At 36.2% G+C, this 12,598-nt stretch overlaps 2 protein-coding genes across 2 annotated transcripts; one reads left to right on the top strand and one right to left on the bottom strand.

The window, feature by feature from the left end:
- Positions 2,155-4,258, top strand: LOC18787185 (probable pectinesterase/pectinesterase inhibitor 46). Its single transcript, XM_007219684.2, has 2 exons — positions 2,155-3,202; positions 3,375-4,258. The coding sequence occupies exons 1-2, from the start codon at positions 2,155-2,157 to the stop codon at positions 4,049-4,051; spliced, it is 1,725 nt and encodes a 574-aa protein (XP_007219746.1). The 3' UTR covers positions 4,052-4,258.
- On the bottom strand, positions 4,189-8,553 carry LOC18786938 (probable pectinesterase/pectinesterase inhibitor 25). The gene is made up of 3 exons (XM_007220584.2): positions 7,671-8,553; positions 5,392-5,743; positions 4,189-4,974 (listed from the first exon to the last, which is right to left on the bottom strand). Exons 1-3 carry the CDS (start codon positions 8,340-8,342, stop codon positions 4,280-4,282), a joined length of 1,719 nt encoding a protein of 572 aa, XP_007220646.1. The 5' UTR covers positions 8,343-8,553; the 3' UTR covers positions 4,189-4,279.

The following is a 12,598-nucleotide window of genomic DNA, read 5'->3' as shown; positions in this document are numbered from 1 at the left end:
CCTACTTAGAATAAGTATGAAAGTAATGCTATTTAGACATACAAAATTGACCACATTAGCTAACCACTTCATGTGGCAACTGATGTGGTCATGCTATATCAATTAATGAATTTTTCCATGCGGATTCTATTTTTATTTATTAATTTCTCTTTTCAATTATCATTAAAAACAAAAACTAAAAGTGAAATAGAAAATAAATAAATAAAACCCTAGCGTCTTGTAATCTCACGCTTTCTCTGCTCTCCATCTCCAGCACTACCTTCCTCCATCAACCCATCCGCATCCCCCATTGGTATTGCACTATGAAAAGAATAAACTACACTAAAAATTCCAAAACACAAAAAAAATAAAATTAATAATAATAATAATAATAATAATAATAATAAACTAAAAAAATAAAAATAAAAAATCGAATAAAACTTTATTAAAATTCCACATATGCAACACCAATCTGTTTTCCACAATATACAACTAGTTCATATTTATTTGGCAAGAACACAACAAAAATGGAGACATTGCAGTAGAGAAGATGTAATATTGTAAATTTGTAATCCCTTGTTATTAATTTATTTTGACATGTCTTTTTTCCCTTCTTGATAAAAGTGACGAATCTTCAAGAAATTGTGTGAGACTAGGTAGTCAGTGAAGACGAGAAGGTTTCGGATTGGAAACAGTGTTTGGACAGATTGATGGAGCAATCCAAACAACAACTTCGATACTCAATTTGTTGATTTTCTTTTTTCTTTTTACAAATGTTTTTGTGCGTATGTGCTTCTAGGTTTAAATAAAAAAAGTGGTAGAAGATTTTTATTGAGAAAACTCCAAATCTCAGCAACAACAATGGAGGATAGGGATGGGTGGATTTGAGGGAGGAAGGGAGTGCTGGAGATGAAGAGTAGATAAAGTGTGAGACTACAGACGGGGATTCTAGGGTTTTGTTTTTTCTTTTCTATTTTATTTTGAGTAATGCTACACTTACCACATTTTTATCCCACATTTCTATACACATGATGTAGCATGTCCATATTATATGTCACATCAATTAAATCAATGAAGTGTATTTTAATTAAGACAATTAGAAAAATAAATATTAGAATAAATCATAAAAGAAAAGAAAATATTAAATAATTTTAATTGATGTGGATGTCCATCTCAACTGCTACATAAGATGGTATAAAGATGTGGTATACAAATGTGGTTCTTTCTCTTTTTTTTCATGATTATTAAAAGTAAAATAAATAAAAATAGAATTCACATGTCAATATTCATTAATTGACATGACATGAGCACATCAATGGCCACATAAGGCGTTTAGTTAATGTGGTCAATCTTGTGTGTCTAAATAGTATTACTATAAGTACAATGAGTAAAAAGATGATATATAATTTCAGGATATAAATTACAAAAAGGATAAACATTAGAAACATTGGAATATTGAGCAATATGGTCGCTAGTATTTATTTAATCTCCGTTGAAAAATTAACCAAGAATTTTTCTAATTTTAGGTGTTACTTCAAGTTTGGGCATTTTAGCATGACATATTATATAATTATCCATATAGACCCTACTTGGAGAGAAAAATTCAAAACTACCCACTTGTCATTTTCTAATTTATTTTAGATATTAAAACTAATTAAAAAATAACAAGTGACTAATTTTAAATTTTTACCTCTAAATAAATTATATATGAGTAATTGTATAATATATCATGCTAAAAACCTATTTAAAGTTTCCAGAGTTTTGCAAGAAAATTGTCAATAGTTTTTTTCTGAACCCATCTAATATGTGTTGGAATGGGCACAAGTACTCAAATGCCGAAATTCATGACCAGCTAGCCGATTAATTTTTATTTTATTTTGTTTTATTTTAAATTTATTCTATTTGTTTATATAATATTGGTTTGGTGCTGTAGGGAGAGAAAATGACCGCACCAAAAACACTTTACCAGCCATATATGAACCCACGATTTAAAGCCTCCAATAACATGTGAAGCACTCCATCAGTTGAAAATGTTAACAAAAATAGTGTAGTGCAAAGCACGTAGTGCCGCGTTATGTTATTCAAACCCTCAATATATATAAGCACACCCAACCCACCATCTCTCATGCAATCTACAAACACATAGAAAAACAAAACAGAGAAAAATTTGGCATCATGTCTTCCTTCAAAGCCTATGGCAAAGTCAATGAGTTGGAGCAATCCCGGCTCGACGCTCGTCGGAAGACGCGGAGGAGAGTCGTCATCATAAGCCTGTCCTCCATAGTTCTTGTGTGTGTGGTGGTTGCTGCTGTGGTTGGAACCACCATTCATAAGAATAACTCTGGTGGCAAACCAGGCTCAAGCCTCTCTACTTCTGTGAAGGCTGTTTGTGATGTGACCTTGTACCAAGACTCATGTTATAGTAGTCTTGGCGCTCTGGTTAACTCCACCAATGCGAAGCCTGAGGATCTGTTCAAGTTGGCGATTCGAGTGGCGATCAACGAGTTGTCGAAAGCCGCAAGTCGTTTTTCGGGTGATGGGATTTTGAATGGGACTTCCCACGACACATTGTCTAAGGCAGCTTTGGAAAATTGTCAAGAGCTTTTGAGCCTAGCTTTGGATCATCTCAACGACTCGTTATCGGATGACAAGTCGTTGTTTGATGTGTTTGATGATCTTAAAACTTGGCTGAGTTCTTCAGGCACTTATCAGCAAACTTGCATCGATGGTTTTGACGATGCAAAAGCAGAACTCAAGGATAAAATTGTCAGTTACTTGAAGAATTCTACTGAGTTGACTAGCAATAGCCTTGCTATAGTGTCTTGGATTTCGAAAGTTGTTAGCTCTGTGAAGCTAAGGCGATTATTGACACACCCTGCAACTACAGCTACAGCCAGCTATAGCGAGGGTGTGCCAGAGTGGCTGCACCCGAGGGACCGGAAGCTACTTGAGAGTTCGGATTTGAGGAAGAAGGCAGACATTGTGGTGGCGAGCGACGGCAGTGGAAAATACAAAACAATTCATGCTGCACTCAAGGCTGTCCCTGATAAAAGCAAGAAGAGAACAGTCATCTACGTCAAGAAGGGGGTTTATTTTGAGAATGCGAGAGTTGAGAAAACCAAGTGGAATGTCTTGGTAGTCGGCGATGGATCCACCGCAACCATCGTATCTGCTGGCCGCAACGTTATCGATGGAACTCCCACATTTTCGAGCGCCACATTTGGTAAATTCTCATATGCTAACAATTTCTACGTTAACATAAACTATTTGTACTATATTTACTGACGACCTCTCTTTAATTTTTGTACTCATGTGAGCGATGTGCTAAGCAATGTCACCAGTATATTCTAACAGGAACAATTCTTCTTTTTTTTTTTTTTTTTTTTTTGGTGCAGCCGTTTTTGGGAAGGGCTTCATTGCTCGGGACATCGGGTTTCGTAACACTGCAGGAGCAGCTAAGCACCAGGCAGTGGCCTTGATGTCAACCGCTGACCAATCCGTCTTCTACCGGTGTCACATTGATGCATTCCAGGACACTCTCTATGCTCATTCCAATCGCCAGTTCTACCGGGAATGCAACATTTATGGAACAGTTGATTTCATATTTGGGAATTCAGCAGTGGTGCTCCAAAACTGTAACATAATGCCTAAGAGACCCATGGCTGGCCAACAGAACACCATCACTGCTCAAGGGAAGATTGATCCCAATCAGAACACAGGAATTTCAATTCAGAATTGCTCCATTTCGCCTTATGGCGACTTGTCGTCTGTCCAAACTTATCTCGGTAGGCCCTGGAAGAATTACTCAACAACTGTGTACATGCAGACATTCATGGGAAGCTTGATTAACCCAAGTGGATGGCTGCCATGGGTAGGCAATACAGCACCCGACACCATATTTTACTCCGAGTTTCAAAATTTCGGGCCCGGTTCTTCCACAAGGAATAGAGTTAAATGGAAGGGATTGAGAACCATCAACAGTAAAACAGCAGGAAAATTTACAGTGCACTCACTTCTCCAAGGAAACAAGTGGATCTCTGATGCGAGTGTTACCTATAAATCCAACCTCTGACCAATGTATTTGATTGTTTCATGGGAAAAATTGTCTCTCTTTTTCTTTTTTCAATATATTTTCTGTTTCTCTTTTTTGATCATGATTGTTTTGTGTCCCTTCTTATACTTGCCGATTGTTCTTGCACAGCAAATTTGTAATACAACTTTTTGGCTTTGATGGAAACTAAAGTTTAAGCAATAAATACAATCAATACAAAGATTTATATCACTTGGAAGTTTCAGTTCTCTATTTGAGTAACCCTCCATAAAAGGGTATGTCTGTGTCAGGCAACCAAGTATCACCAAGAGTGAAATTAAGGACAGTAAAATTCACAGCTTGTGAAGCATTCATGAGATTATAACCAGGCCATTGTACTCTCTTGCTCGTATTCGCGCCGGGCCCGTGGTTCTGAAACTCACCATAGTACAGGGTGTCCAAGCCAACTGTCCCATTCCATTCCAACCATCCAACTGAACTGATGAGAGGGCCAATATAAGACTGCATGATAACAGTCCTAGAATACAACTTCCAAGGTCTTCCCAGATAATTTAAAGTGGAGTTGAGGTCCAATGCCAAGTCTGCTGCAGCTTCAATTGTGCAGTTGTGGATGGAGATTCCGGTGTTCTGATTCGGATCAGATCGTCCTTGCGCCGTGAAGGCATTTTTCTGGTTAGCCATCGGCTTTCGAGCGTATAAGTTGCAGCTCTGGAAGACAGCAGTAGCATCCCCAAAAATGAAATCCACAGTTCCATATATATCACATTCTTTATAGAATTGCCTTAGGGAATGTACATATAGTGTGTCCTGATAGCCTTCAAAACTGCATCTGTAAAATGTGGAGAGGTCAGCATTGTTTCTCACAGCTACTGCTTGGTGCTTCTGAGGACCAGCTGTGTTCCTGAATGTAATATCTATGGCTATAAATCGTTCTGCAGAAACAGCTGTAACAGGACAGAATTGAGTTTTTAGAATAAGCATGATCAAAGTCAAACATATACTTCAATTTTAAGGTGTTCAGAATTTTCAATTTTTTTATACGTTTACTTTGGAGCAATGCTACATGGATCCTGTAGCATTTTCCCTAATATATATGCAGTTTGGCTATAAATCTACTCACATCTCAAACAGAAGCGGAAACCACTCGGATGAGAAAAAATTGTGAGGCGTACGTTACAATGTTAAGTGGCAAAATAATCCAATTAAAAGATGACATATATCTAAAAACTTAAAAAATAAAAACCAGTATCTAACTTTTTAGTCACTCAACACTGCCACGTAACATCAACAGTCCGGTACAAGTTTTTGAACTCAACTTTGAAAAGAGAAGAGTACTAGCACAAGAAATGTGATATACTTACCAAAGGTGGAAGAATTGAAGGTAGTCCAGCCATCAACAAAGCTATGGTTTCCAGTAATGACAGTCTTGTTAATGCCATCGCCAAGCAGCATTACGTTGGTCTTGTGTTTGGGAACCACAAGATACTCCTCATAGTATCCTTCTCTAATATAAATCACAAAATATCCATCTTCAGCCTTTGAATTATTGGGAGCAAAAGCAATGGCTTCTCCAATGGATGTGAAGTTGTCCGTCCCATAAGAGCCCACAATCACGGTGTCATTTACTAGAATGCCACTGCTCTCCATTTGCTCAAGAATTCGTTCCCCTCTTTGTGAAGCAGTGGATTTTTTGACAGGATTTTTCCGTAGAGCCTGCAATATATTTATCTCAAAGTGTTACATTAATTCAACCATTATTTGGCGTATTGACGAAGATTTAGGTTTATTAAACGTGTTCACGTGCTGGACAACCCCAGTTATTCACAGCCAACCAAATGTCAATTGTTCTCTCACATACCCATTCAAAAATAAATAAAATTTAATAAGTTAAAAATACTACACCACAAGTGAAAATAATATTAAATGACATTAGAACAAAATTAGGGGTTTTTTTGGAGTGATTCTGTATAGGTCAAAAAGCAGTCATGTAGAGATTACTTCTTCATATAATCACTTTAAGTGGTTTTAAGTGATTATAAAGAGAAGACCCCAAAAGTGATTCTCCCAAACAAGCTTTAAGTAAAAAAAGAATAATACTAACAAAATAAATATAAAATTTTCTAAATAATTAATTAAAGAGAATCCTAGAAAGAAAACAAATACAAATAAAAATATTTGAGGAGTGAAATGCCCTATGAATTTGTTTTTTTAAAAAGTTAATCATGATTAATTCAGTTTGCCTATGGTACCAAACTCATTGTATTGGTGAACTTCACATCCCAAAATATATATTATAAATATTCCAAAAAGAAAGATTTGAATTATTTATTAGTTGGCCTCGACGTAAATTAAATTAATGTAGAGTTTGTATTTTAGAAGAAATACTTGAACCTAATTAGGCTTTAGAACCGATTGTGATAATTAAAAAAAGAAAAAAGAAAAAAGAAGAAGATAATTATTGGTTTGATTAACATGTTAAGAATACTTTTGGTCTAAGATTGGCTATAATTGTTTGAATAATTAAAGCCTTAATTAATGAAATGGGTGGTGGGTTGACAAGAAAACAAGATGGGGAGGTGGCGTGGTGTATTTGGTGAGGGAGGTTCATCGGCGGTCCAAATGCCTGGCAGTATGCAGAAATCATGTGAAGTCAATAATAATAATAATTGACCAAGCCCTCTTATATTAAGTCGTTGACTCATTTATCATTACTCCAGATCTGCTTCAATCACACGAAAAACCCAGTTGAGTAAAAAATTCAACTTAACTATATACGTATTTTTATTAATCTTATGTGTTATTAACAATATTTAAGCGTGAATTATGAATGCAATATATCATCTTCCTCTATAAATTAAATTATAAATATACAAAATATAACTCCAATATATTCTACAAAATCTGTTTGAAACTCAGGCATTGGTTAACCCTTTCTTATTAAGAGAAGTAATAGTATACTAAACTCACACATACTACACGGATGCTAGGACTTGAACCCAAGACCTTGCCTGAAAAAGTAAATACTCCAAACCACTACATTAATGGGTAATTTTTTTAATTTTAATGCTTGATTAAACATTAAAAACTAATCTATGTGCAAAACCTAATATTTTCAGATAAAAGCTATTAAAAAAGAGAATTTAAATAGAACCTAACAGCCAAAAATCTAAAATAAGATTCATATCCTATCACACAATAATAAACTATTAAAGTAATTTTACCCAATTTTAACCCAAAAATCATTTTTCATTTAATAGTTCTCCTTTTTATTTTCCCAGATCTCCACACTACATATTTAAACAGTCCACCATAAAACGCTTGCTTAATTGTTTGTTGGGCCGGGATGTGCCATTCTCCTTTTATAAATTACTTAACTACCGTGCTTGTATTTTTTACTAGCTTCTAAACACGTGCTCACGTAAAACATTTTTTTCTCATACATAGTAGCTTAAAATAACTCTACTTGTTTGTAGATATATTCCATGCATTGTTTTAAAATTCAATCTAGACAAATCTAGGCAAGTAGCCTCTGCTATCAGATATGGTACAAAATTTGCCCAATTATTTAATAATATAAAACCACAATTAGATAATTAAATGTCAAATTATTAGTAAACTAAAATTTAAAACTCATACGTACCTTAATGAAGGTTTCAAGTGGCTCCCGAATTTTGTGTGCTTTGATTCCACCATGATCAGAGCCCTTGTTTTTCTTATGCTTCTTGAGATTACGAGCCAATGCATGCGCGACCAAACCAAGCGACACGCTATACAACTGCGTAGCATTTGAAAACGCCGTAGCCAACGACGTGTCGTTTCCCAAAATTGTGCTCTTAGACGCCACGAGCCCGTCGTAGCAAGTCTGCTGGTTGGTCACAATGCCGCTCAGCAGCGTCTGCACTTTGTCCACCAGCGCCTCGTTCAGCGACTCGGCTGACTTCAGCTCCGTTGAGATCGCCTCTAAGAACTCCACGTTGAGCTCCGAGAACTCGAAGCAGTCCTCCAGCGCGTTCCGCTCACTGTGATTTACGAGGAACGACTTGTTTTTGGTCTTGTGAAGGAAATGGTCGATGGCTTTGGATGTCTTGCGTGCTTGCTTTAGGCATTGTTTGATGGAGAACTTGCCGTAGTTGTAGGGATCGGAGGGGGAGGATCGGATGGTGGATAGGATCGAACGGCATAGTTTCGGGTAGAGGGTGGACTTGCAAGCGGAAGAGGCCGAGGAGGAGGAGGATGCAGAGGTTGGCAAAAGCAGTGAAAAGTTGTAGAGAAGAGAAAGGAGAAGGAAGAGAGAGAAGGGTAGTTTTGGCATTTTGAGTGTGATGTTTTTGGGAGGCTCTATGTGTGTGGGGTTGAGTGGGTGTATGGAAGTGTGTGTATGAATAGGGTATTTGGGGGTTTATTTATAAGATTATTGAGGTATGAATTATTATACCAAGGGATAGAGATATGCATGTGCAGATGGCGTGAACATTATTAATATGGGAATGGGGTTATGTGGTGTGTTGGGTTCGAAATATATATATATATATATATATATTTGTTTTGGTCAAAGACTCAAATAAAGGGTTTGAAAATAGGGAGATTCACTATTATACCCAATATGGAGGCCCAAATTATAAAAATATCCTATATAAAATGGACTTTAGAAACACACCCAAAGCCCATTTACAACATAACAAAAAAGCTTTTAACTTCTTATAAATTACAAAACTGCCATCAATTTCTTAAAACAAGCCCAACCCCAAAATCTCATAAAAATACCCAAAACACTCAATAGGGCATCAAAGTAATTTAATAATCACTATTAAATTCAATAAGGCCAGCTATCATTTTTTGGGTTTTTTTTGGGTTTGTTTATAGGAATTCAATTGTGTAGGGTTTATTTATAATATTAGTGCTAGAAATGGGTATATCACTAAATATCTCTTGAAAATATAGATAGGTGAGCAATTTTAAGGGGATTCACTATTATATCAAATATAGGAGTTTAAATTATAAAATAAATAAAAAAACCTTATATGAAATGGGTTTTAAAAACACATCCAAAACTCATTTACAACATAACAAAAAGACTTTTAACTTCTTTTAAATTACAAAATTTTCATTGATTTCTTAAAACAAGTCCAACCCCAAAACCTCATAAAAAAGCCCAAAACACTTAATAATGCATCAAAGTAATTTAATAATCAAAATTAAATTCAATAAAGTTAGCTATCATTTTTTGAGTTTTTTTTTATAGTTTGTTTATATAAATTAAATGGTATAGGGTTTATTTATAGTTTTAGTGCTAAGAATGGGTATATGACTAAATATCTCTAATTTTAATGCAGATATTGCAATGCGGTTGAGGTAGGGAACTAGGAAGGTGCAAGGAAAGGCACACTCCTACGGCATCATTTTGTTCAGTACTATGATATATTGCCACATTCCAATGTTTTTTTTTTAAGGGAAAGGGGAATATCATAGAATCATTAGAAATCATTATAAAGGAACCTACATGTAGGAATGCAGTCTCATTAAAATATTTCTGGGGAAAATCATATTGGACAAAATTTTGGAGTAGAGAAAAGAGTGACACACATGTATTGGACTACAAAAGAGTCATAACGACACAAACACCAAAAGAAATATGACAGAGTACAACAACATGCCCAACAAATAATATCCCACCACAACGTACTATCAAAGAAGACCTCCTATGCTTGCATAGTTCTTTGTACAGTGCCGAACAAACGTGTCGTGAGCATCCGAAACAGAACTAGCAGAAGCACCAAACACCAACTTCACCAAACCAAACAAAGCAAAGCACATCTACAAGCCCAACAAAGAACATCCCACCACAACATAATACTGTCAAATAAGACCTCCTATGCATGCATAGTTCTTTGTACAGTGTAGAACAACGTATAGTGAGCGTTTGAAACAGAACTAGTAGAAGCACCAAACGCCATCTCCACCAAACCAGACAAAACAATGCACGACTACTAGCCTAACAAAGAACATCCTACCACAACGTATTACTGTCATAGAAGACCTCCTATGCAAGCATAGTTCTTTGTACAATGTAGAACAACATGTCGTGAGAGTCAAAACATAGCCATCATAAGTACTAAATACCATCTCCTTGTTTCTTAATTCAGATCCCTAACCGACAAGGCAGAGAGGATCAAGATTGGCCCCTTAGCATGACGAACTTCCAACAAAATATCATTAGAGTAGGAACGTTTATCGGATGCCTAAGCCCACAAACGTTCCTGCAAACACATTAGGAAGACTAGAGAGACCCCTTTATGATGGTCTCCTTCACCGTGTTAGCAAAGCCAATAGAGAGTACCCTAGTATCCATTGGCTGCACCTCTATGTCAAATGCCACCATCTTTAACACAAGTGGTGGAACTCCATCCAACACCATCAGTTAACATCAGTTGTCACATAGAGGAGAACTCCATCCAAGCCTCTCACACATGTAGATCCAAACGCAGAGAAATAACAACACACCCCCCACAAGGCCAACGTTGACAACCAACAAAAGCCGCACCAATACGGAGGAACCCTAGTGAAAATCCACATGAAACACAAAAAGATCTAGACGAGATCCAAGAGAAATCAAAGAGACCCTCATAAACAAAAGGAGAAAACCTAACAGAGATGTTGATCTTCATCCGTTTAGCTGTTTCAAAATGTGTTGTAGAAAAATGACCAAATATCAGCCCACCCAAGGAAAGCCTTCCTAGAATGCAGGGGGAGATAATTCGAACCCATCACAACATAAATACTTCAATCCTATTCCAAGAAGAATTAGACAACGCAAATAGAGAGACAATAATAAACCAAACATAAAACTGGAAGAATTAACAGAGAAAGTGCTAGGTTAACCACCGCGGCCAAGGAAACCTTAGCAATACTCTCCTCATGTAAGTGAGAGAGCAACCAGATATGATCATCCACCTTCCAACGTTTTTTGTGTTTTCACAAAATCTATGCACTACAAAATTTCATTCATTAATTTTTCGTCCCCAAATTGATGATGTCATCAAGAAAAATTCTTTAAATGACGAAATTAACCTCAAATATTAGACCTTGAAGGTGCATATGCAATCTAATAATTTGAGGTTAATTTTGTCATTTTGCAGTACCTCAATAAGTTTTGTAAAAATACTAAAAATCTCAAGGAGTATCAATGTAAATAGATCTAAACTTTTGAGTGTCACAAATACCAATTCTAGGCACAAAGTTTTGACGCCAACTGACGTGGTAGCTCCACATCCACATTGTTGGACCTCTGCACCATTATTGACAACATAAATAACTGAGAATCGCCTTCCTCCAATCTTAAAACGTTGCCACACCGAATTGTCACAACTTAAGAGCCACTATCTTTTTATCCCTGCAAGTTTTCTTTTGCTACTATAATGGTAAAAGGGCCAAGCCAAAGGAATAAGCATCCAATCACTCCTTGATTGTGATTAGATACGAACGACACCATTTTAGTAGATGGCAGAAGAAGCCATCTTTGCCAAACCCATTAAGAAATTGGGCTATGCTTTGGCTGAATACCACCAAAGCCCAAACATGGTCGCATAAGGAAAGACCCATCTAGGTTAATCTTCGGATCGATGACACCTAACCAATCAAGTCTAGTCTGTATAGGCCTCGATTTACACAGCAAACAAATTTGGCATTGGGCCAGTTTACGACCCAAAGTTTAAGACTAGTTAATTTATTTACCAATTTATGGTAAATAATTAAGAAATTATTAACATATAACAAATTGCCTAAATCAGGAAGGATATTTGGAGTGAAAGGCCATTTAATAATCGGATTGGTTGATCTGATTCACGACTTAATAGGAAAAGATTTCCTATGGAGATTAGGGTTACAAAATCTCTATATAAAGAAGATCTCTACAAGCTCTAGGAGGACACACAACTTTTCAACAACAAACTCTACACTAAAGCCAACACTTTCAATTAAAGATATTTTTCTATCTGCTATTTTGCTTTGCCAAGCCTCCTTGGTATCGATTGCCAACTGACTCCTTCAGTTGAAGGCCATTGTGGTTACTTTTGCACTATTTTGATCTTTCTGATCCACTTATAGCCCAGTTCCGATCCTACACTCAATTGCCAATTAATTCCTTTGATTTGTATTGAATCAGAATTGATACAAAGTGGTGGCAATCCTTAGTTCTAATCGATCTGTTCATCTGCTATATCATTGTTTACTGTTTTATTTACTTTTATTATCCTTTACCTTTAGTGTTAGAGAAATTATGAAGTACTCATTTGTCTTAAGGCATAGAAAAGAACCTCAATTGAATTGTTTACTATTCAATTCACAATCGTTTGATTAAAGTTAATTTACCTATTTTATTTATATTTTCCGTCTATTAGAATTAGTTTAATTGCTAATAGTGGCACGCTTGCAGCTCACATTCTCCACAAAGCCTACTTTAGGAAATTGTTTATTTTTCAAGGGAAACACAGTCATAGACCACTGTAGCCGTTATGTGAGTAATGGCTCAAACCATGTGCATAAATCAAGGAATTTCATGATCCAACAACT

The sequence above is a fragment of the Prunus persica genome, chromosome G2, assembly GCF_000346465.2.
Source record: "Prunus persica cultivar Lovell chromosome G2, Prunus_persica_NCBIv2, whole genome shotgun sequence".
Taxonomy (NCBI): domain Eukaryota; kingdom Viridiplantae; phylum Streptophyta; class Magnoliopsida; order Rosales; family Rosaceae; genus Prunus; species Prunus persica.
The sequence above is the reverse complement of the archived record's forward strand: the minus strand, read 5'-3'. Positions and strand labels throughout refer to the sequence as shown.

Bases quoted from the DNA above. Each gene is read 5' to 3' on its own strand.
- LOC18786938 (XM_007220584.2), bottom strand. From the start codon at position 8,342: ATGCCAAAACTACCCTTCTCTCTCTTCCTTCTCCTTTCTCTTCTCTAC. The intron at 5,744-7,670 runs GTACGTATGAGT...AATATATTGCAG, and splicing joins CACTTGAAACCTTCATTAAG to GCTCTACGGAAAAATCCTGT. The intron at 4,975-5,391 runs GTAAGTATATCA...GTCCTGTTACAG, and splicing joins CTTCAATTCTTCCACCTTTG to CTGTTTCTGCAGAACGATTT.
- LOC18787185 (XM_007219684.2), top strand. From the start codon at position 2,155: ATGTCTTCCTTCAAAGCCTATGGCAAAGTCAATGAGTTGGAGCAATCC. The intron at 3,203-3,374 runs GTAAATTCTCAT...TTTTTGGTGCAG, and splicing joins ATTTTCGAGCGCCACATTTG to CCGTTTTTGGGAAGGGCTTC.